The following is a 24,812-nucleotide window of genomic DNA, read 5'->3' as shown; positions in this document are numbered from 1 at the left end:
CTTACAAAGTACTTACAGGTTATAGCATACCATTAATTTTCATTCTGTTGTACTTTCAAAGCATCATACGGATAATACACACAGTATTTTCCTATGACAATTTTGTATTCAATAATAATAGGTCTGCAACCTTACCATCCAAAGGGTTTTAATGTGTACCTTCGCTTTTCAGTGTTGTTGTTTATGCTTTTTGTCGAACATTACTCAAGAAAAACACTGTAAGGGAGACAAATCAAAGTGTATGCACTTCACTTCTCACCAGCATTTTACCCGATATAGTAGGACTCCAGCGCCGAGCTACGAGCGCCGTGCTCGTTACATCTGATAACACTGACACAAACATGGTCTTGGCAATGTTGCTTACATTTAGTGTCATTATTGTGGGCTATTTATTTGATATTTAGGCGAATTTACGTTCATGGTCAACTGCTTTAACAATTTGATGCTAGAAATCTTTTACGAAAAGCAGCACACCTGAACCTTTATACTGTGTTGCACAATACACAAAACTGTAATGATAATTATCGTGTGAAGCATAACGTTTCAAAAATTTCGCCGTCTACTGGGTGACGCAATATGCAATTTTACGTTATATCACATGATATTAAGCCATTCTAAAAACTTTGCTGACTCTTGAAGAACGCTTTGATAATTTTCTGGTGAGAATAATATCAAGAGATTGCAGTGCGGCTACTCTTTATACTAAATCATTTTCATGATGAAGTCTGAACAACACAAAGGGAGACAGACTAACAAACAAAACAAACATCAGACAGCCATTACTCAGCACCAGAACGGGAAGGGGGTGGTGGAAGGGGGTGGGGAAGGGGTGAGGAAGGGGAGGGGAGGGGTGAGGGACCAGACTAGAAAGCGGAGGCGACCCCAACTCTGTGTGAATTAGAATATTGATGTCGCATTTATATTCTGAGCACGAGAGGTTATTAATGGGCACGGGCGATGCGGTGTAATTGTGGTCCACTAACATGTGTTTGTATGTGCAGCCATCGATATCTCATTATGCCGAGAAAAAAAACCCCCGATGATTAATTTCTCCCAAACTATGGCGCTATTTATTTAACAAATAATCGCATGAAAATATTGATATGTACCGAGATGATCGGCAACAAATAAGATCACGACACCGTGATGTACGAGACAGTGTCCTTCGCGTTTGTTTATGCTATGCTTACATATTCACCGACAGTGGTGCTTGCATGTAATGTATGAGTCTTCTCTCTTAACCCACATACACTACGATTGAACCTATGGATGGCATTGTATAAGCAAATGATAGGACAAGGCGAGCTGTCTTTTATTCAAGCGGCAAATGAAACAACTACGTAACTTTTTATCTTTAACCTCGGTGTTTGGCAAACTACATATTTCACTGAGAAGAACTTGACTCTGGGGAAAATTTAGTTCTGAATTATTAAAAGAAATGTAACTAACTTTTGATATTGTACCCCTTAAATGTGAATGGTTTGACGTATTCCGAGCCAGTTAAACATGAATATATATATATATACACACATGCATCATATATTTATATCTTTATTTTCTCTTGATAATATAGACCTGGGCTGAAGTTCATCCCAGTAACATATACACGTAATTCATAAGTCATGAACCATAAATCATAATGTAGCTATGTTAAATATAATCATTCAATTGATTATGTTGTGTCGTGGAAAATCACGTTTACGCCTCAATTAGCTATATATCATAGCTTACCAAATACCGAAGTTACAGATTAAAGTTGAGTGATTCTTTCCTTTGTCGCTTGAATATCATGTAGGCCTATATTTATATTTTCAATAAGTAAGCGTAATAACGCAATTACCATTATTGACCATTAAATAGTATACGCAAGTGTTGCACACAAAGTAAGTTGTACAACAGAGCTGCTCGTCTTTAAAGTTTTGTTGTTATCATTTGGTCGTCTTTCCTGAAACCTCCGACAACGAGAGATTTACAAGTGCATAATTTCATCCACAAGACCTGCAAATGATTTGATGCTAGTAAAAAAAAAAAACCCACACAATATAACAGTCGAGTGATATTCCATCAGGATGCTACTACCAAATAGCTTCAAACGCAAGCTCTTTGCTACTACCATCATTGCTAAACATGCTCCATTATTTGCGACAACAAAAATGAAGTCATAATCGCACAACTGCTATTCAATTTGGCACTGACGCCATCAGGGGTAGGACATAGTTATTGGCTTACAAAAGTTAAGTGTCGTCCGTTGCATTTCGGTTTAGTTTAAAAGGTCTCACCTTTCCCTCCTGTTCCCTCCTTCTCTCTCTCCAAGTCTTCCTCTCCCCTCTCTTTCTTTCCTTCTGTCTATCTCTCTCAGTCTCTCTTTCCCTGTCTCTCTATCACCGTCTTTCTTGTTTCAATCTCCCTCTCTCTTTTTCCTCTTTCGAGCTTGGCTTTGACACCTGACCTCGCACCGGAGAATCTCCGTATTGTGCGGTGAATACCACGCCGGATGGTTGGGCGCTCCTCTTGCGCGGCGTAGCGTGAAACTCACGGGCTTTCAGCGGCAGGCCCCGGATCAATATCCGAAGAATAACAGTTAGGCGCACGGAACAGCGGCCATCAATGAAGGGAATCATTCGCTATGAAATCATATTTATGACTCTGCGACACAGCAATCATCCTATTGATTTAGTACGTCTTGTAGGAATTCAAGCTGGTCCATTGTCACGAATATTGTCTATTTCTCCCCCCCCCCCCCCCCCCCCCGAAATGTGGATTCGTAAATATCAGATGATTTTCGTGGGGTAAACAGAAGTCTTGCTCTCTCAAAACTTACGAAAATTTACGAAATTATAGAATGTAACTTCTGTTTACCTTCACAAATTATGTAAAAACAGTGCAGACCACCAATATGCATTAATGCCGACCAATGCACGCAATTCAGAAAGCCCATAGTTATAGTTTGAGTTTTTAGCTTCTGGAAACATCTAATGAGCCACCTCAGATTGTGTAAGAGCAGCAAAGAAATTTTGGAAAACCTTAAAACAGAACTATTTCAACAGAACAAATCTCTTGCCTCCCCCCACCCCGTGTCAGTTTCAGAACTGCACATAAAAGCAATGCACCTATAATACAGAGGCAGCCTAATGGTGGAGGGGGATGCATGGAGCCGCAGTACCCCCCCCCCACACACACACACACAAACGCACTTTTGGCTCTAAAAACTATGATACACAAAGGGAACCATGACTTTTGAAAGTTCCCCCCGAGATTCTTCTCAACGAAAGGTGTGTGTCTGTGTGTGGACTGTGTGGAGGGGGGGGGGGGGTGCGGGCATTGACCCTTTGCCTTACCTTATTCCCTGTCCACTCCCTCCCCCCCCCCCCCCACACACACATCCTCATACACGCGGTCCCTAATTGTAGTAAAAGCGCATTAATATCAATAATGGAGTAATACTTTCACTGGACTAGACATCAATAAATGAGACTTCTTGAAATAGTATGCATTATTATTTCAGGTATAAATGCATTTTGTTTCGCTCTCCTGTGTATAAAAATTGTCTTAAACAATGATAATTATCAACGATCGAGCAGCATAGGAGATAAGGAGCACACTGAAAGCTAGGAGAGAAAACTAATAACAAATGGATGACAAGACACATCATGACGCATACTCACACAAATGGCAATAACCCCTCTCTACCCTGATATTTATCCTATCTACCGATACATTATTGATACATTCATGTGCGTGATATGTATAGCCACACCACTCGCGTTCGAAGCTGTGGGACTAAAGGGAAACGCCGCGCGCCTCGGCACCGTTTGTCGACGTGATGGCACAAGGGGCGAACCTCGCGGATACCATTAAAAGATTATCCGAAGACATTGATTTATAGCCGTATCTGCGGCCAATTTGAATGAAATAAGGTTTTGATAAAGTTGATTATGCCCTATGGTTGGTGTTCGTTCAGAGGATTTGCTTGCTTTTTTTTTTTCCTTTTCTTTTTTTGGTACCCCCTGCGTTTAGCCAGTGTTCGGTGGGTACGGGCTGCTATCAGCGCCCCCGAAACTTGGCTTTTGATTACAGCTAGCTCGAGACATCTTCACGTAATGAATGAACATGAAAATCTCGTTTCTTCCTTTTCTTGCTCCGTTACTTCTATCCATCCCCTGTCAATGCACGCGCTTCGATGTAGGTCGTATGCACGCATGCACTTATGTATCAAGTACAAATGATTATTCCTCTACAATGCATCAGTGCATTTGATATTACAAGTGTATGTGTGTGTCTATTTGTGTGTGTGTGTGTGTGTGTGTGTGTGTGTGTGTGTGTGTGTGTGTGATTAATTTCAACATCAATTTTGGCATTACTGTTGATGAACTAAAAATATGTTGAAGTGAGCAGTAGCAATCACTTTTGCCACATGCTCAGCTCATTTAAAAAAAAAAAGGGAGGATGGGGTGGAGGGAGGAGGGCCTGAAAAATGTGAGGGGTGAATCTGTCAATCATTACATCTTCACTGAAAAGAGATTTTTTTCTCTTTTCTTGCTCACATTCATACAATCATTTAGACATGAGAGAGAGAGAGAGAAAGAGAGAGAGAGAAAGATAGAGAGAGTATGAGAGCGATTTGTTATAGGTACCGTCAAAAATGCACATTTGCAGGTATGTGTTTTGATCCAGTCACTGGTGTGTCAATCGACAATACAACACGAGAGACCCATATTAAGGGGTATAGGACCCCGACCCTAAAGGGTAGGGAATCGTCGTGATTAAGAAGGGAGGAGGGGTGATAAACTTTTATTTTCCAGCAAGTGTGACCCGGATTTTGTTAATCTATGGCTCACCGTCAACTTCTTATTCGCGCGCTTCTTTGTCAGCTATAGGTCTCTCTGGAGGTAAAAATGTCTAAAATGCCTAAAATTTCCCGCCCATTTTCATAAGCCCATAATTCTCGCGGTATAGTGGCTGATACATGCACACTCTCTTAGAAAGCGCTTCATGGGAAAATATTTGGTGAATATGTACACCTATATACATGTTCCCAGAGAAAATGATAATGTTGGTGTGATGATTAAGTACGCCAGATAAGTGATGTTTAATGCATTGAATTTGGTTAAACCAAAGGCGCCGATAACTTGTCTTCCAAATGTTTCGGTTTTGACAAGACAAAACTGTCACTTTCCCAACCCCACTGTTATCATGGTTATAACTTCGAAAAATTCCCCACAGTGAACAAACGAAAGAGAGAAAAAGAGAGTATTATGTGTACTATTTCTGCAGTATTGTGGAATTACATACAGTAGCCAAGCGTACTTGGAAAGAACAGTTCCTCTCGCATCACATCAGTTGTAATGAATGTGTATAATGTAATATATATTCATAGTTATTACAAATGGCATGTATTTGAAATCAAATGTAAACGTATAATAATGACTTGTACTATCAAACTGTGGATAAAATTCATATCGACCAATGCTTAACTTAACCGAAGAACACGTTCACAGTCACAAACTCGCCTGTGCGTGTATATTGCACACAACAACTTGACGCGTATAAAACACACCGAATTCGCCAGCTACAAAACATTACGGGCGCAGAAGACCGCTTTACGCGGCGTAATGATATCTGCGTATTGTGTAAATTAATTATGTTACTGGGTCGGGCAGAACGCAAACAATAGTCGCACCACCTTTGTTTACTGCAGATGCAATTTTGACTAAAAGAATGGTGAAAACGGAGGAAACAATAAACCATTTCCTCATTCAGTTATGCGTACTAATCAGAGCATTGAAAACAACTCATTATAAGGGCGTTGATATTTCCACCTCATTTCACCATCACGTTCGAACACTGGTGTTTTCCCACCATATTATTCAAAAAAATGGCATTTCGTTGTATACTGCATGCAATATTGTGATATGTGTATTTATACGTGCAAACATTTTTATTTCTTTATTTTTGGTGTGGTCATCAGAAGACGAGTAAAGAAGAGGAAAGTCTAAGCTCTTAACTAACTTAAATCAAATGAACATTCTTGTACTATCTTAAACATACGATTTCCATAGTAAAATTCAGAATCATTTTCATCTTTATAAGTATAATCAAATCACAAGGGGAAAAAAGTGTATAACGAAATAGCATGCTACAGCTATACCTTCTAACGAGGTTTACGACATTTATGAAAATGTGCTGAATGCAGGCCATATTCCCTTAATGTTTATGAAAAATTTCTTGATGGCTGTAGAATATTCCTGTGTTGAAATTAAGGTTAATGTGGAAAATTTGAAGAAATCGGAGATGAATAGAATGTTTTGAGATATTTATTGTAGTTTCTCTTCCCCCTCTCCTCCCCTCCCGTCCTCCCCTCCCCCCCCCCCTCTCTCTCTCTCTCTTCTTCCTTATTAACAAAAGTAATGAATGCTTTTCTAGTCCCCATCCTGATACAGCTATTCTATTTTCACTACCAAGTCACTGACCTTTTTCGAAATCCCTCTTTTCTGCTTTGCATGAGACTGTTAAGACTGCAAGTGAGCAACGTAAATGAAAAAAAAAAAGCATTTAGCTACAATCGAACGAGCCCAACCACAGAACACGTTGGGGGAGGGTACCCTAACAGTTTGGGGGCAAAAAGCTACCCCTAATCGTAATTAAACGGCCACGCGAATTCAGCCGTTTTGCTCACAATACAGCATTCTGATTCAGGTGGAAGAAGACCCCGGATAATCGGCATCTGCATTATTATCTCTTCTTTTCTTTTTCAAAAGTCACCGGACGACAGCATAATGTGAAACCTTGCGTCTGAAAGACATTATTTCACTGACAAATGTTTAGCACAATAAAGGCAGGTCAAACACTTCCAGAAGCACATTGTGAGTATTTACCTATAAATTGTGGGAGTAGAGTAAAAATAAAGACAGCATAGTGCCAGGAAGAGGTGTGTGGTGGTTGTTATCTGTTCCTCCTAACAATTCCGTGAAGAAAATTGATTAAAAATATCCCTTTTACCCCTCTCCTTTCATTTTTTCTCCTTTTCTCTTTCTCTATCATTCTCTGATCGCTCCTTCACTCTCTCTCACACACACACATAATATGCAACCGCATACACACATATACATTCCTTAATTCTTTCGTTCATTCTTGTTACTTGTGAATGTAAGAAACCATTGCATTTTTTCTCAAATTTTCAATGTTTTATTTTGATTCCCTCCAATTCAAGGATACACGGTTTGTGTTTTTATTCCCGCTGTAACAGACGCACCTTCTGTTGTGTGAGGGTATACTGTATTACGCTGACGTAATTCGCAACTGAAATCATTTTTTTGATATAATATAGGCCTATCGGATGATTATGCTAAAATAGATAATGGTGATAAAATATATCAATCCATAACAGATGATAGGTTTTTTTTACAGACTATTGTGTGCGTGTGCTGTTACATGTATGTGTGCATGTATCTTGATGATTATCAAGTTCATCACTACCAGAGTGAACACAATGTGGAGAAGGTATGTGAGACTACAGCCGATACCTCTTCATACCATAATAAAATGGAAATATGAAACACGAATAAACATAAAAATCAACAACAACATACCTGAAACACCAATACTACTGGCCACATGCTCCTATTCAGACGTGTTGTCGGATACAAATGTAAAGAGTGCGATTGCTTGAATACAGTAATAGTGTAAAACTATACAAACAAAGGGACACTCACAAACACAAATTCATGAAGATCATGCTTTCAAATTCACAACATTAAAAAAGAAAAATGTCTATTTCGTTGTTCTTTCTTTGTGGCAATGCTGTATCCAGATTTATCCTTCAGACTGAATAGTCAAGCTGATGCAATAGTATCCCTGTGTCAAGCTATGCGAATAGCGTTTAAGTATTGTATCATGTCCAAAGATACCGAAGGTTACACGTATTGCTCCCTCGCGGGTTTCCGCGAACAATTAGGGCCAGGTTGTCGGAACACATGCCCCCAACTTTTCGATTTTTCTTCCGAATCCGACTCCCTTATAAATTGTGTCCTGATCACTCGGTCGTTCATAAATCAAATGGCGTGATCGCCCCATCTCGTTCGCTGGTCATTGAAAATTGATTTGAGGCCAGACAGGTGCGATCTTCTCACTGGCCAAACACTAGTGACCCCATTTCCCAAAGTCTCTGGATATGGTTGTCCCCCTTCTCAGTCTTCTAAACTTGAGGCATGGCTGCTCATGACAAATGTATTGCAATTGACACAGTATACTGTTCAGCGGAATGTTAGTAATAACGATAATGATGAAGATGAATATAATAATATAGACGATAATATCATTATAGATGAAGATCATTAATGATGATGATGATGATGATGATAATAATAATAATGATAATAATAATAATGATAATAATAATAATAATAATAATAATAATAATAATAATAATAATACTTATATGATTCACTTTTACTTCTGCACCTTGAGCACATTAGTCATGTGGACTTGGCGCATTATAAGTACCCTGTATTATTAATATCATTATTATTATTATTATTATTATTATTATTATTACCACTATTATCGTAACGATGACAATAACCTTCATACTAATAGGTTTTGTCGCTGTAAATTTTCTAGAGTGGCATAGCGTATGGAATGTCTTGATTTTGAATGTCTTGATTTTGATTTTTTGTGTGTGTGTGTGTATGAATGTGTGTCTTTACTCGTGATCTCTTCTCACCACATAATTGATGTCAGAAATTTGTACTCCCACATATGTTTGCTTGGGATGCCTACGATAGCTTATGCCAATGTCGTGCTTTTATTATGCATATTATTTGCCGGTAATCAAAAATGTAATTTTGTATAATAGATGAACCATTGAAAATATATCATACATAATTTCAATTTTGTTACTATTCATATACATCTTTGTTTCATTCTAAATTATGATAACACATCCCGCATACTATTTTCTCTCTTTTTATTTTATTTTTTTTTTTGAAAACGGTCGCCCATGGTTCATATGCCCCAGGACTTCTGTGAGAATTGTTCGACTTGACAACACATTGACAAGCGTATATATACAACAACTTTTGTCGAGCGACTTTCAACAGTACGCAACAAGTGCTCGAGCAGGGTAGGTTGCTGAGAGGTATAGTTAACATATAACAAAAGGACACATGACTGGACCCTTTGTTAATCCTTTCTGTGCCAAAAGTCAAATGTGCATAAATTTTACACACAGACCTATGGAGAGGAAATCAATGTGGCCTTCAGAGGGTTAAGGAGTCCCTTATAAACAGAAATATTGCCTCATTACTTACCAGACATAGAAGAACCACCACACAGAGGAAGTTCATTTTGTTTTGTTCAATGGAAGCATAGTTCAGTCGTTCAAACTCTTGAAACATTCCACTTTGAATCAAAATACAAGAGAATGACTCAGAGACTTGCAATTCAACCAGTAGTTTTGAAACACGTCATAAAATGTTTACAAAAAAATGCTATAATAATGTTGACAAGAAAACGCAGTGGATCGTATTGATATAGCAATACCTACAATTTGACGATTAATAGAATGAGAATAGATAATTTTGGCATCCATCATAGAGACCTACAAATCTTGAATTATCCAAAATATCCCTAAATATTGGTTTCTTTATAGGTATCGCACTGCTCAGCAATCTGATACAAAAGCATTTTGCTAATTTCACGGATTTCCGCGATCACACATATGGAATTTTTTTATATTAAAAACTGATGCCTCTTATATATTTAGAAAATCATAGAAATGTATAAATAAACGATTAGAGAGCAAATGATTTCAATCACATCTCAATATAAAACCCAATGATTTGACCTGTCATGTCTGCTATCCGGTTCTTAAGCTGAGTACAATAGCTTTGGACATTGTCAACTCGTAATTACATTGCTTTCATGAGTCATTTGCTAGTTCGTTCCTCTCTCTCTCCCTCCCTCTCCCGCTCTCCCTCTCTCTCTCATTTCTATGACCATTAGTTAACGAGAAGGAATTTACTCTTCTGGATAAATAACTTTCCGATGGCCCATTGCCTACACGATAAAAAAATTCATCTGTCCGTCAGTCAGTTTTGTACGTTTTCTCTGGCTGCGTAATATACGTGTCTCTTTATGTTAGTCTCTCTCTCTCTCTCTCTCTCTCTTTTCTCTCTTTCTCTCTCTCTCTCTGTATACCTAAGATTATATAGTTTTGTGTGTTTTGTTTGCACATACTAATTATCTCAATTAAGTAATTTTAAGCTTCAATTGATATACCTCTGAACAAAAAAAAAAAAGTGAGAGCTATTTAAAGTAGAATTAAAAAAAACGTGGGGATACCATTCAACGAATACACTGGGTGAGTTTCTTAAATGTAGGATTCAGAAAAGTCGATCATTACGTTGTCACTAGAATTTAAAAACATAATCATAGAATTTTTCATCAAATTGAAATTATCTTTTAAATTTGATTTCAATGGTAATGATTGAGAGAGGATTAGTGTCAAGGAATGCGTAAAGTGGACTACTCATTGAAGCAATAACGTTAAGAATTTAAACAAATAAATAATGTTGCAGATACTATTAAAAAGCATTAAAGCATCAAACATCAACGTACGGATATCGTTATGTCCCATGAATAAAAAGAGACTACAGTGACAAGAATACTATACTACGACTAAGTTTTCTACTCATGACGTTAATAATCATGGCAATACAGATATTATAGTACTTAGAATACTTAGTACCAATGAAAAGGGAAGTATCAAACATAATTGTGAAGTGACACAAATAGCAATAAGTACGATAAATACAACAATAAAACAACAACAGCGGGCAAAACGATTATAGTAATGGACCATTCACCATTGTAATGATGATAACAATAATATAAAAAATCAATGTGGACCACTTGTCTGGAGGCATTAAAACCGCGGCATAACGCGTGGTGGTGTTAGTTAGGTTCAGTCGGCGTCCACGCATAAAAACAGGAAGGTACAAAAAACCATGTGTCCTTGTCCTATCAATTATTATTATAATTTGAATATGCATCAGTTTTTCGTCATGTCCGATTAACATGGCCGTCCCCCTTAAGCGTGCCGGACGCTGGCTAATGACCGTCAACGCAAATTTGAATGGAGCCTTAGAAATAGTGTCATTTAGAATGCATCATCACGCAAGCACATTTTTTCAAAATATTCGCAGACCTCAGAAATGTTTAGTCATCCTCATCTGTTTTTAACTATTTATCTAAATATATTTTCATCGAGGAAAAAATGGAAATAAAGATGTGTCATAACCTAGCACTTTGTAAGCATCAAGAGGGCCAATTGCTTTTCAAACAAACAACCAACAACAAAAACAACACAGAGTAACGAGAGAAGAAATGACCACTCCCTCAAATGCAACAGTGTATTATCGTATGCACATTTCAGATTATGAGATTCCAGCAAGTATTGTCCCTTCCTGCATTGTCAATCTTTGTTAAACATAAATTTAAAGTAAAAACATTATTAACAGTTTTTACAATAGTGATCACAAGAAGTACGCAATTGTTTTTTCTTTTGCTTGTCTTTTGGAAGTAGAATCAGTCAGATTCTACCAACAATATTAAGTCAAATTCATACAAGACTTTGTTTGTTGTTGTTGTTGTTCGTTTTACACGTGTGCTTAAACCGAGTAGTACTATTGATTACTTATCTAACTTTTGTTGTAATTCATTTCCCTCGCTTGTCACATGGCACCCAGGAAGTGATAGAAAATCTGTCTTGGTTTTTGGAACATCTGGCACATTAATGGTCAGTACATTTGTTTTTCTTTTATTTTTTTTTTTGAAATCCATGCTTTTTAAAACATTTTTCACACAACGAAATGATTCTTGTTGAAGTTCAGAACTTTTCTCATAACTCCGGAAAAAAGCAAAAACACACACACATATGTTTTTGGTATATAGAGGTAATATTAGGTTTCAGTGGAAGGCTTAAAAATTCGGCTGTCTATAGGCCAACTAGTCTGGTAAAAAATTGTGCATGCGCGTTTACTTTGGCACGAATAAAATTGAATTCAAGTGAATTTCAAATTAAATAAGAAATGAAAAAACCACAACAAACCATGGTTTGTTTTTTTTTCTTCATTGTCTGACGTGAATTAAAAGCAAGATGGACACGTCCATAATATGAAAGATGCGTATTCACTGCTAGACCCCCTCCCCTTTTCAGAGGAGGAAGTTCATTCAAGGACCAACGTATTGATGTAATTGAACACGAACTATCTTTTAAGGAAAGCTTTTGTATCTGTGTGTGTTTGTGTGTGCGTAATTTTAGTTGAGAAGGAAGAGATTTTGGATGGGATAAAAAGCATCCTGAACTTATGGCGGTGAGTTTCTGCATAGATATCATTTTGCTGTCGAACAGATATAGTGGAAAAGGCAGTTTGCATTTTACTGTTAACTTTTTTGCCTTGGTTTTTGTGTTTCTGACAAGTAGGCCTACTTAGTGGCTTCAGTTAAAATTCTCTGATTGTTCTCGCGGCACGTGCTACTGGGCAGCCTAAATCCACCCGCTGCTCAGCGACCCGACGGTAAATGATGTCCAAAATGTTAATCGCGCACAGCCATTATTGGGGGCGAGCGCGCCACTCTTTTGGCGGCTCACGCTGGATTTACCAGTTTCGCAGGATTGAGCGGCGGCAGCCAGAAAGGCAATGGAGCGCAATTATGAATGTAGTAACTACTTCAGGAGGAGGTCGTTAGAAAGAACACAAAAAAAAACAGTGACAAATGAAAAAAAAAAAAATCACACACCCAAAAAAGGAAACAGTCAACACCTTGCCCGTAGAACTGTAATGATTCCATACAAGGTTATATTATTGCTTTGCATGGGTAGTAACAAAAGCGCAAGAGTGTGCTTGCGCATAGATTTGCGCAAGTGTTACTTCTAGGTGACATGAACGAATAATTCAACATCACTTTTTTTTTCTTCTTTTTTTTCAGTATACAAATCCATTTTGGCCGGTCACCATCGATGCGCTTTCTCTCGCCTCCAGCGCCTGGCGCGATCTACGAGATCCCCGCCCGAAGCGAAGCACCGAGAGACTGGGGTAATGATACAGCCGGAGTAATATCCCGGGAACATAACCTAAACGGCTATCGTAATTCGCGCAAATTTAATTAGCCGATGCTCCGGACTGACTCGCCTATTCTCTCCCATCATCCGCCGTGCATGCTTGGATAGGATAGCTCGCCATACAACAAAATGTGGGTTAATAGTGGGTTATTATACTTGCCCGTTTCCTCTCGTTTAATCATCCAGTTTTCATCTCCCACACTGCTGTCAAGATCTACAAGAAGTACATGAATAAATTAATAATCCAAAACACCTTTGGTGAGAAGCAATAATGTATATTTACTGTGTCACTCTCTGTTGTTGTTTTTGTTTTTCTCTCCTTTTTCTCTTTATCTAGAAGTGTTATATTCATTCTGGTTTGTCTGTATAAGGTCTACTTGTCACATTATAATGAATGAATTGTGATTCTAAAGACACGCTTTCATAACCGGTTCAGCTCTAGTTGAGGTTAACGTAAACCATGAAAAGAAAATGCTTTACAAACATCTCGAAAACTGAACAAAAAATGGCCTTGACGCAGTGTTTACAATCTTAATTTGGCACGAATGAAAGAAATCATTCGCATCAATGTGATTTTGAAATCAAAACAAACGACAGGATACAACAGCACTGAGTGCTAGCACAATCCCCACTAAAAAACTATTAGGAGTTCCTTAGAGGTTTTTAGAATCGAGAACGAAATTGGTTTCATTTGTCCCTGCGTGGTCTACATTAAATTGCCATTCCATCCATACGCGTCACAATTAATTTGCCTCGGATGAGTCAAAGCTGTTTAGTTGATGCGCGACGAGTGACTCCAGAGCAAGCGACATCGCTGCGACAACGGACCGTGGCATCACATGCCAGCATCGTACCCGCCGCAGCAGTCTACGCCGAACTGTCGGCGTGCTACGCAACGGCGTACCGCTGGCGACTGCAGCGCAGCAAACCTTGGTGAAACTTCTGAAGCAGCAATTAAGCGACGTTAAAGATAAACGAATTTCGCTTTGTGTAAAGACATTCGTGTCGTATTATTGAAGGTTAGTTACCAAAAGCTCTCTGTTTGGGTGTAATAATCGTTTACAGGAGAGTCCACAGCACTACAAATTCCTAGTGAACAACACAGTGCACCTGACCAGGCCTTCTTCTTATCGGGTTACACTGATACGCATTAGTAGCAATATCTTAAACGGCAAAGGGCGTAAGATATTAATCAGATGGTGTAATAATTCTTTCTTGTGTTCCTATTACAGTAAGAAATGAAATGAACCAGACGCCATACCTATATACAATAGTGTGCAAGACACGCATTGCATGCACGGATAACCATATTCCCACTGTACACATGCAGAATCGCCTTTCTCCTACCATGCATTTTCGCATACAGTGTTTTCGAAAATGTTTTCAAGAGCGTCGGTTTTCTTCTTCAAATGTCAAGCCGTTATTTATTTGTGAAGCACGAATCTTATTCCCGTCCACGGGGAAATGGAACACATTTGTTCGTGAAATAAAAAGGAAAAAGAAAATGAAAAACAGCCCGAGATTCGATTCGCGCGCTCCATTCGTTCGAGTGTGAGAGATAAGGAACCAACGCGTGTGACACGAATGTTGACTGTCTATCCAACAACAAAATACAAGCTTCTCTGCTGCCCGGGGCCCCGAAGAATTGAGGCATTTCTCTCACGTTTGCAATTCAATATCATTTGACAGTGGATAGCTAGGTTTATCAATAAGGATGCATTCTTTACACCGTAGAAGAAAACAAAACATACAAAAGATATAGTGTTCGACCGTAGTTGAGATTGTCCTCGTAAAATGGAAGTGAATGTAAGTCGCTTAATGTGCTACGAGTGGTTTATGTACCTGATTTAGGAATCAACCCACTCTGCACAGTATCTCATATTAATTTCTTGATCATCTTTTCATGTTAATTAATGGCATCATCGTTTTACACTGTATATAACCACATTTCACGACGGTAGAAGGAGAAGAGAAGTTTAGAAATAGAACAATTCGACATAAATATTTGGGAATCATTAAAGGACAAAATAATCCAATCGTTACAAAAGTGTATACGCCTTCAATTAGATTGTAACTGCACCTTTAACTACCTAAAACATGACATGACTGCCACTCAAAATTAATGTTTTCCTCTGTCATATACATAAAGGGAATCGTGATCGATAGAATAAGGTTAAAAAATACATTTCATTGTCTGTCGGACAAAAAAATCCTGCAATATTACGTTCAGCAGTTGTTGCCTTAAAGTAACGGACGCATATATTCACTTTATAATTCGTTACAATAAAATTCATTCAAAAGAACTTGTACCATGCATACAACTTACACGTTAATATGAACATATACTGTATATATATATATCAGTCATTACATTTATTCAATGTAAATGGAATAATTTGCCATCTTTTGAGCTTCGACCAAATGCAATGTTCAAATGTTTCATAAGTTTTGTTACTCTCAAGTCTGTCGTTTGTGGTGCTCCGTGTAAATCTAATCAATTGGTTTAGAGATGCTGTTTGTGTGATTGTCTACATAGTAGGGCCTACACATAATTATCTCATGCCTCCTAGTTACTTTTCGTTCCTAACTTCATAGAATGTTCTATATCTAATCTCTCTCTCTCCCTCTTTATCTCTCTCTCTCTCTCTCCCTCTCTTTCTATCTCTATCTATCTATCTATCCGTTCCAGCCCCTCTGTCACGTTTACACCATTCTCCTAAACCCTTGGGTTACAAAGATGGACTTCTTGATGCCAAGTTTCGTTATTTCTTTTTCCTCTTTTTTACAATTGCACCTAGACACAGTATCATTTGAAAGTACGTGCAACTGTGTATGTGTGTGCCACAGTGTCTGTGTCTGGTAGTGTGCGGGTTTCAGAGTCAATATTTAATAATTATTGTTCCGCCCATTGTGCGGCGTTTCTAAATTATGCCAGATATTACCGCCCTGGAGTAGATCCCGGCCCCTAATGTGTCTCGTATAATAAGCTTTTCAAAAAGTCGAAAATTCGTTAGCGTAGGCATAAAGGGGCCTTTGAGTGCAGAACTTGCCGCTGACAATACCCGCTTGAGGGCTAGCTTGGAGCGGCGATGTCCCAAAAAAAGGACGGTATTGCTTTTATTACTGACAAGAACGCTCAAAACTTTTTTTTTTCAAACCTCCCTCCCTCTCTTCATCCGACGTTCATTGATTTGCAAACGTAAAGGAGAGACAAGAAAGAAAGAAACAAAGTTAAAGAGCGATGAGTACGAATTAGATACCAATATTTACCGCAAAAAGAGGGGGATAGACAGACGTCGTGAAGAAAAAAAGAGAAAAATGATGGACGAGATATTGACACAGTAACAACCCCACGACATGCGACAAGCCCGCTATGCCTGGATGGCGGCACGAGATACAATACGTATGGAAAACGCCACGGCGTGCTCTTTGAATAGGCCGATCCAGAGTGTAAGGAGTGTACAGAGATTGAATAGGAACTCAAGTTCAGTCTTTGTGGTTCTTTAGCTAATTGCCAAAACTTTTTTGATGTGGCATTTTCCCCCTATCTGTAATCCTTGGCATCCCATCAGATGATGGTATTGATTAATAGCTGCAATCGGGGTCAAAGGTTCATGCATGATGGCACAGCTAGCTGGGACAGCACTGCGCTTTTTACTGTTATGACAAAAGTTTTCGTAGTTCCTTGTATCATGATCGTCCAAATCTCGTAGGTGCAATTTAGGAAACAGCGTTCAATTAGTTAATTGGAAGGAAGAAAATAGAATTGAGACTCACTTGACCTACCTGTTGTTGAATGAATCCGACGCATCCACGGATAAATTTGTTCGTTGCTTTGCCCCTTTCCCGAGCTTTTTATCGTGCCATGGTGGTTGTTGTTATTGTTATTAATGTTACTCGGCGGGCTGGCGTTCGAAGCACAGTCCGGTAGGGTAATAGGAGGGGTGTTGGTCGGGGTCTTTCTTCGGGGCAGTGCCCCAATACCCGGCGGCGATGTCTGGTAGCAAGAGTCTACTGTATAGCCGCAGGACGAGTTGACCGATGCTGCATGGTGGTGGTTGATGGCGGAAGTAGCATCCATCCCAGTTGCCCCTTCCATGGTGTAGTAGCCGTTTTGCAGCGAGTGCAGACTGTCCTCCGTCGTGTACGGGTAGGCGTAGCTTGCCGGCGGGCTAGCTACGGGGTTGCCCGCCTGGTAGTGCTGGTGCCGATGGGAGGAATGCGGGGGTCCCTCGGCCGTCAAAGCGTAGCTCCCTACCGACTGCTGAGGGTAATTTGACCCACCACCGTGGTGGAATTCGGCACCAGCCATCGGGTGTGGGAAATACGAGCTCATTTGTCTCGAGGTCCTCTTGTTTGACTTCTTGGTTGAGTTGGGGGCAACTGCCAAGTGATTTGTAACTCCGTTTTGCCGCTGCCTGACGGCTGATTCTCCTCCCTGCACTATCTCACTGATGCGTTTGACTAATAGACAGATACACAGGCTCTCCGTTCCTCACTCAAGGGATGCGCCTCGTATGATGAATAGCAAACTTCTGTCGCTGTTAAGGTCAGAGAGAGAAATATTATAATGTGTTATGAGTGAGATGGACCACGTGATCCACTAGACACCAACCCAGCTTTGTTCACAACATCAGTGAGTTTGGATTAAAACGGAGAGTATGACTGGGGGGAGAGAGATAAAGAGAAAAATGAGAGAGAGAGATGGAGGAGAACCAAAGTAAGAGATGTCAATACACGGAAACGGAGTGCGCAATGCTCAATTCCACACAAGGCATACCTTGTCTTCTTGTATGTGCGCGTGTGTGTGTGTGTGTGCGTGCCAGAGAGAAATGACATCGAACTTCGAGCAAATGACACAGCTACAAAAAAGCGATAATTGTATCTCGTACGTCCCGCGACTTAATCGCTGGGAGACAAGTCGCAACTTATTTGAATACGTAATGCATTGGAGATGCGCACGCGCAAGTGAGAAGTGAGTTTCCGCTATTAAGACACGCCCCTTTTCTGTTATCTTGGATTTTGAATATACACGTTTTTCCATCTATGAATTGTACCAATGTCTATTCCATATATACGTATTCATTCTTTAGGCATTTTTCATTCTTTAAGTATATTTCATTCAATATGTATTCATCAATCTATTTCTAGTTAGCTAATTACAGTAGTAATTGTTTTCCTTTGCCATGCAACTCAAAGAAAACGATTTGTTATATTAGTAACCAAGTGAGAGTTTACGTTTATTGCGTGACAGTGATTAAGATTGCGATTCCAAAACGTGAGGTTTTTGGCAGGAATCTTCATATATAAACAAAGGAAGTGTTTTTTGGTGTCGCAAAGCAATGCTTACATTTCTGTCATTTAAAAAAAACTTTTTTAATGGAAGGATGTGTGAATTGCTTTGAGCTAGAGCTATCAAATGCTTGTATGTATTTTTTTTTTCTTTTTGATGTCGGGTTTGTATAATTTGGAAGGAAGTGTATGTATCCACGTCTAAGAAATCACGACAGTTTGTCTCTATCGCTGCGAATATTGTCATCACAACGACGAATATTATTTCATTCCTTATAGTAGTCGTTGTAACCTCTGCCCCTGTACACAGCAAACCTACGACATTTCAATCCTATCATATATATATATATATATATATATATATATATATATATATATATTACGTAAGATAAAAGTTATAGTGCAAACTTAATAAAATCAGTTAGGCCTATACATGATTTCCAAATGAAATGGGCAAGCTGAATAGGCTGTTCCAGGCTGCGCTGCACTATGCGTTTCTGATGAGCCTCCGCATCAGTTACAGTCACGTGACTTCGGTGGCTCTTCACAGTCTACTCGTTTCGTTTCGTTTCGTTTCGTTTATTTCATTTTCAACAAGGAGTGGCAATGGTCAAACATTTCACGAGAAAAAACAATAATATGGAAATAATGGAAAAATGGTAGAAATAAATAAACGAATAAGAAGTTATTTACTGCGTGACAACGTATACAAGTTATTTACTCTCGTGACAAGTGGTAGAAAAACGTGGTATCTGACTGACTCAACAACAACGATGTACATCTCATTATCATTCAATTAGTCACTGAAATATAATGTTTTCGATAACAGTAAGAATTAAGTGATATAACTGAAGACTATCGTATGCCTGTACGGCTCCATTCCGCGAAGTGGTACTGTAACTGATAACAACATACAATTGCCATGGCAAGAATACAAAATTTTCAAGTCTGAGATTTTTTATGTAGTCTTTTTTTAATGACAATAAGTCTATAAAGAAAGGGGGCTTGTGATAGAATGTAATATATTCCTTCGGTTCTGAAATCACCTGATGATCGACACAGTGGAGGTATACATTCACTGCGTGCCATGCGGTGGAATCGCAGGCAGTATTGATCCGCGAAGCTTGCTCACACAAGGACGCACTCGTTTTTTTGATGGCGCGCATGTAAAACAATTCAATTTATTTCATGAATCATCAGAATGTTTCACTATCGTGTTTCGCTATTGTTTAATATACTCTGTTTATTTCACAATGTATCATTTCAATCATTTCGTTTAATGCAAAAATAGAGTGAACTGTATATGTGATTATGTTTGGTTGAAAAATGAAGATGAATTATTCAAAAGTAACAATTTCAGATCAATTCAACTCATTTATGAATTCAGATACATACATAGATAGTGCATACTATAATATGTGTACATAAATTATGATGTTTATTTGTAGCCTACAGCAACCATGTCACATAGGCCATATTTATGGACGCGTGCATACTTATACATTTCATCGGATTATCTGTGAAGGCAATATCCGTGTAAGTCTAAGGAGAATGAAATAAGGCTCGTCAGCACCATGCCTTTTACCTGAAATAGCAGCAGTATCAGCGTAATAATATCTAGCATGACAAATCAGTGAAACTTCAATCGTTCGATTTTCCAGAGATTTCTTGGGAGCGTCTTTTTTACTGTAATCTTATTCGAAAAGCTTACGCAAAACGTACAAATGAATTCCTTTGTCAGACAGTCAAATGTTATATCCGGCATTTGGAAGATGTTGTTTCGGTTGGGTTTCATTTGTTTAAGTGTAAGATAGAAGCTCGATAGCAGCAATAATGATGAAAAAGAACTGTATTAACTTTTCCATTGAGTAGATTTTAGGTAACTCTGGAAAGAGCTATATGAGCAGAAGATTACAGACATGAATTCTTACACATGTTTCTTTGAATATTTTCAGGAATATTTTCAAATCATTTATGAGATCAAACGTCGTGTTATTGTCATTTAGAACAAAAGTTCTCTCACTTCCATACTGCGGAGATTACAATATTAAAGTGCAGTGAGTGACCAGTTTACCCGACCTGCTTCACGATGAGAAAAAAACAAAAGTCAGCCTAAGTTCATTAACTCCAGCTCAAAATTTTGGAATCTGTCGGTCGACTTGTATGACATAAGACATACGTGTAATATAATCGATGATTTCGAAGGCTTTCTTGCAGAGCTTGCAAAAGCGTACATGTTCCAACAGATAAAGCTTTGTTTACTCTTACACCTATGTCAGAGCAATAGAACTTGTGGGATATGTAATAATAAAAGAAACAATAAGCATTTAGTTGTACACTCTAAAGGCGGGGAAGTGACAGAGATGCGTTAATTGTATAAAATAATTTTTGAGTATACTTTCTCTCCATTCAGTATGTCAGAGCATCAGTGGTAACGACTGCAGAACAATAAGGCAAGTCGTAGAGAGTCGGACTGCGTTGGAGCTTCATCTTGCCCCCCCCCCCTCTTCGCCCTATCTTAGCTTTATATTTACATCGATTCCAAAGTGCATGTAACCTCATGTGAAATTATCGGATGGTCTATGTGTTTTCATGAGCATTGGTTTATTGTATATTCGTTTGTTTGTTCCTTCGTTCGTTTTTTTTTTGTTTGTTTGTTCGTTCGTTCTTATTTTTACATTCTGTTTCATCAATCCAAGGTTCAGTATACCCTCTAAAGGCAGGTGAGGATGCAGGGAAGCGAGCCGCGAAGTCGCGTTTCCCCCCAAACTCACCAGAGCACTCCTTTCTCTCAGCCCAAATCCATCCTTTCCCTCGCTTCTCCTCGCCTCTCTGCTGGAATTCTGGAAGACAGCCCCTATAAACTCCCTCAACCGCTTCCCCCTCATTCCGTACCCTCCCCCCCCCCCCCCCAACTCCTTCTCATTCCTTCATCTTTCCCATCATACGGACCAGCGTGTGGCGGTGACACCCCAACTGCACTTTTCCTCCCTGCCTGATGGGGATGGACAAGCAAGAATCCTAAGATGTCACCCGGCTCCATCTATCCTCATACACATCCAATCTCGATCAAAACAATCTCTTGTTTCTTCCTTCTTTATCCCCTTGCCTGAACCCTTCACCGAAAAGTACACTAGGTTTCGTCTTCTTTTTTTTTTCCACCCCCCATCCTCGCTCCCCCGTCAGAAAATACAAATAATCCCGGAAAATAAATCAGCAATTTTTCGTTGAAGGAGTCGCCTTTGATGAACGAAAAACGCTGCATGGAAAAGATTAAAAACCACACTTTTCTGGATAGGTAGCGGGTGAATCAACTATCCATCCGTACAAACACAATTTCATGCATGGCCACCAATCTTCTCTTTATTCATCATATTTTTCAGTGTTTTTGACGTCAAGGCATTCCGAAAAGTTAATGAGGAAATCCCTGCGAGCTAAAGCGGAACGAGGGGAAGAATAGCGCGCCAACAGTCGTGAAATTACTGCATTCTTCCAGAATTACTTCGTTTTGTTCACCATCGTCTGAACTTGTTTATTTTTATCAATTGTGTCTATTTTAAAAGATTCCCAGAGAAGGGTCAACTGTTTTCGACAGTCCTTTCATTTTCTTCATTGTTTCTTCAGCCATTGCCATTGTCAGGTTTTGTTTTTCTCAATTTTCAGAAACCGAGCAGGCTTACAGCGAGTAGAAATGGGCATTTCAAACAAGAAAGGAAAAGCTACTGGTAGCATACAATTTCTGCTAAACGGAAGTGGTGGGGGTTTCTAGAGCGTGTAGGTTACAGTATGTTGACAAAGGTAACACGTCATAATACATAGAAGTCTTCGTCACCCGTCAGGCATCATACTGTGCCCTGTTTGAGCTCGTATCATTAAAACATTGCATTCATAGCTTGTTCTTCTAACTCTTATGACTGTTTACCTGCTAGATTTCTCTGTATACTTTCGATTCATTGCCGTGATCAAAATATTCCACCAGTTTGTTAATGGAAGAGCAAATAATGCGTGTGAGACTATGAAGGGGCGTCAAAGTAATTTGTTATTTCCTTATTACCATAGTTACTCATAGCGTGTGTAGGCCTTCGATTTCCTATGGAAAAAAAATAATATCCATTGTGTGGAGTAACCAATTCCATCTTAGAGACCTACAACATCATTGTTCTTATGATAAGAACAATGAATAACTAAATAAAATTCAAATGAAATAAAGTATGTAGGCTATCAAGGCCAGCCGAGAGTGTCAAAGATATTGGTTTGGTTTAGTACAGTTTAGTTTGGTTTAGTTTGGTTTGAGTTGAGTTGAGTCGGTTTGGCTTGGCTTACTTACTTTAGTTGGGTTTGGCTTGGTTTTGGTTGGCTTGTCTTGGATTGGTACAGTTGGTTTGGTCTAGTTTTATTTGGTTGGGTTGGTTGGGTTGGTTTAGTTTAGTTTGATTTGGTTTGGTTTGGTTTGGTTAGGTGTGGTTCCATTTGACCTGGCTTATCCTAGTTTTGTTTGATTCAATAGTCTTGTTCTAGGTATACTTTGGGTTTTTGTTTGGTTTTTGTTTTGGTTTTTGTTTGGTTTTAATTGATTTGAGTTGGTCTTATTTCTGTACTATTTTTCACATGCAGTAACAAATGAAATACACAGAATGAAAAGACAACAAATATTTTGAATTGCTGTCGGAATAGAGTGAATACTGCCGCTTATTGCCGCTTTAGTTTGTTTTCCTGCCTGTTCCGTCCTTGATTTCGTTCTTGTCCTTGTCATAGTCCTTTCTTTCTGTTTGTTTCGCCTGACGTCATGATATCAAAATGTTCATACATGGAGTCCTTGACGGATCTTGAGATGCCCTCATCTCCCAGAGTAACTCGCAAATTCTACAAGCTACGCTTCTCTTGTGAATTCCTCTTTTCCATAATATGGAGTTGAAAAATAAAACTTTATTTGCTTCTTATTCATTTATCTAAAATCAAAGTTGATATCATTATAATTGTATCCATGTTTTGTTGAAGCTTATGTGATTCAAATTACTCATGTAATATTATGTAATTGCTTTATATTACTTCATATGGAAATGAAATCATTTGAATTTCAAATTCAATTTGAATTTCAACTTGAAATTATAACATATCGCATAGCAGAGAAATCATTGTCATGAGCGACAAGGATAAAACAGACCAGTAGAACGTGCAATCAGGGAGATTGGATGGCGATCCAAACTAATACCAACAAGATACGAACGTTTCAATCACATTACGTGTATACATCACTGTTCCTCCAGTCTATATTGAATAAAGAGGCGAAAACTGGTGCAAAATGTGCAAAATTGCTTGCTTATCAAAGACAGGCATTATTTCTTAGGAAGTTATGCTAACATCAAAACCAAGATAAATGTGATAGCAATTTTGCACTCAGATGGGAAAAAGTAACAAAGAAATATTAATCGTGAATATGTCTAACAAACGCATTTTTTTTTATTTGATTTGCTTCAGTTGTGCAAAGAACACTATGTCATGTCACTCTATGATTACAAACGAAAACAAAAAGAATCAAAAAATGACAATATTAAGTATTCAATTAATATCACTATTATATAAATTGTTATGCCGCAAAAATGTAATCATTAAATGTATATACTTTGCATCTTTATATGCCTTTTGTTGGATTGAAATAAAATCAATTAATTGAATATATATATATATATATATATATATATAGAGAGAGAGAGAGAGAGAGAAAGAGAAAGAGAGAGAGAGGGGGGGGGGGGAGATATTCTATTCCCCGGCGGAGACCAACTTTTCAACTCTTCCACTTTTCCGAGAAGGAGGAACAGTGAGAGGAATAATGATGTCAAAGCTACGCACCGTTTTCTCCTTCCTTTCTCATATATATATATATATATATATATATATACATACATACATGTATATATATATATATATATATATCCTTTTTTTCTCACACGTCTATCAAAGTAAAACTAAAAAACCGTTGTGGGTGGAATTTGCAGCTGTTGTCCAATTTTGCTGTCAATCTCTGTTTGTAAACAAACTAATATGCGGAAATGCGTTCATGGATTTGAAACATTTATCTACAAATCATTGCCTCAATTTACCGAATTAAATCAACTAAAGGTATTCTTTTACCACTGGGAGCAGTGATTTAGAAATGTTCGAGTTATCACATTTGATGCATATGTGTAGGTCAATTGTATCACAAAACATCTTATACCATATTGAAATTTGGCGATAAAGCCTAGAATATAAGAGATATTAATATTTTTCTCAATAAATCATTACTATTTATTCTAGAAACAATTTCCTTATAACTATAATAGTTCACATTTTGTATGTTTAGCAATACTTAACATTGATTATACTGATTAACATTTTGACATTGGTTGTTTCTATC

The 24,812-nt window shown here is 38.4% G+C and overlaps 1 protein-coding gene across 1 annotated transcript in view; it reads right to left on the bottom strand.

Moving 5' to 3' along the window:
* Positions 1 to 17,547, bottom strand: part of LOC139736498 (uncharacterized) — a 34,574-nt gene extending 17,027 nt beyond the window's left edge. The window contains exon 1 of the mRNA XM_071647248.1: positions 16,910 to 17,547. Within this exon, the coding sequence (XP_071503349.1) occupies positions 16,910 to 17,459 (550 nt within the window). The 5' untranslated portion in view covers positions 17,460 to 17,547. The remainder of the gene's footprint in view (positions 1 to 16,909) is intronic.
* Positions 17,548 to 24,812: the final 7,265 nt, after the last annotated feature.

The sequence above is a fragment of the Diadema antillarum genome, unplaced genomic scaffold, assembly GCF_040938485.1.
Source record: "Diadema antillarum isolate AM-2024a unplaced genomic scaffold, OU_Dant_1.0 seq00000649_RagTag, whole genome shotgun sequence".
Lineage (NCBI taxonomy): Eukaryota > Metazoa > Echinodermata > Echinoidea > Diadematoida > Diadematidae > Diadema > Diadema antillarum.
This window is presented reverse-complemented; position numbering and strand designations above follow the sequence as displayed.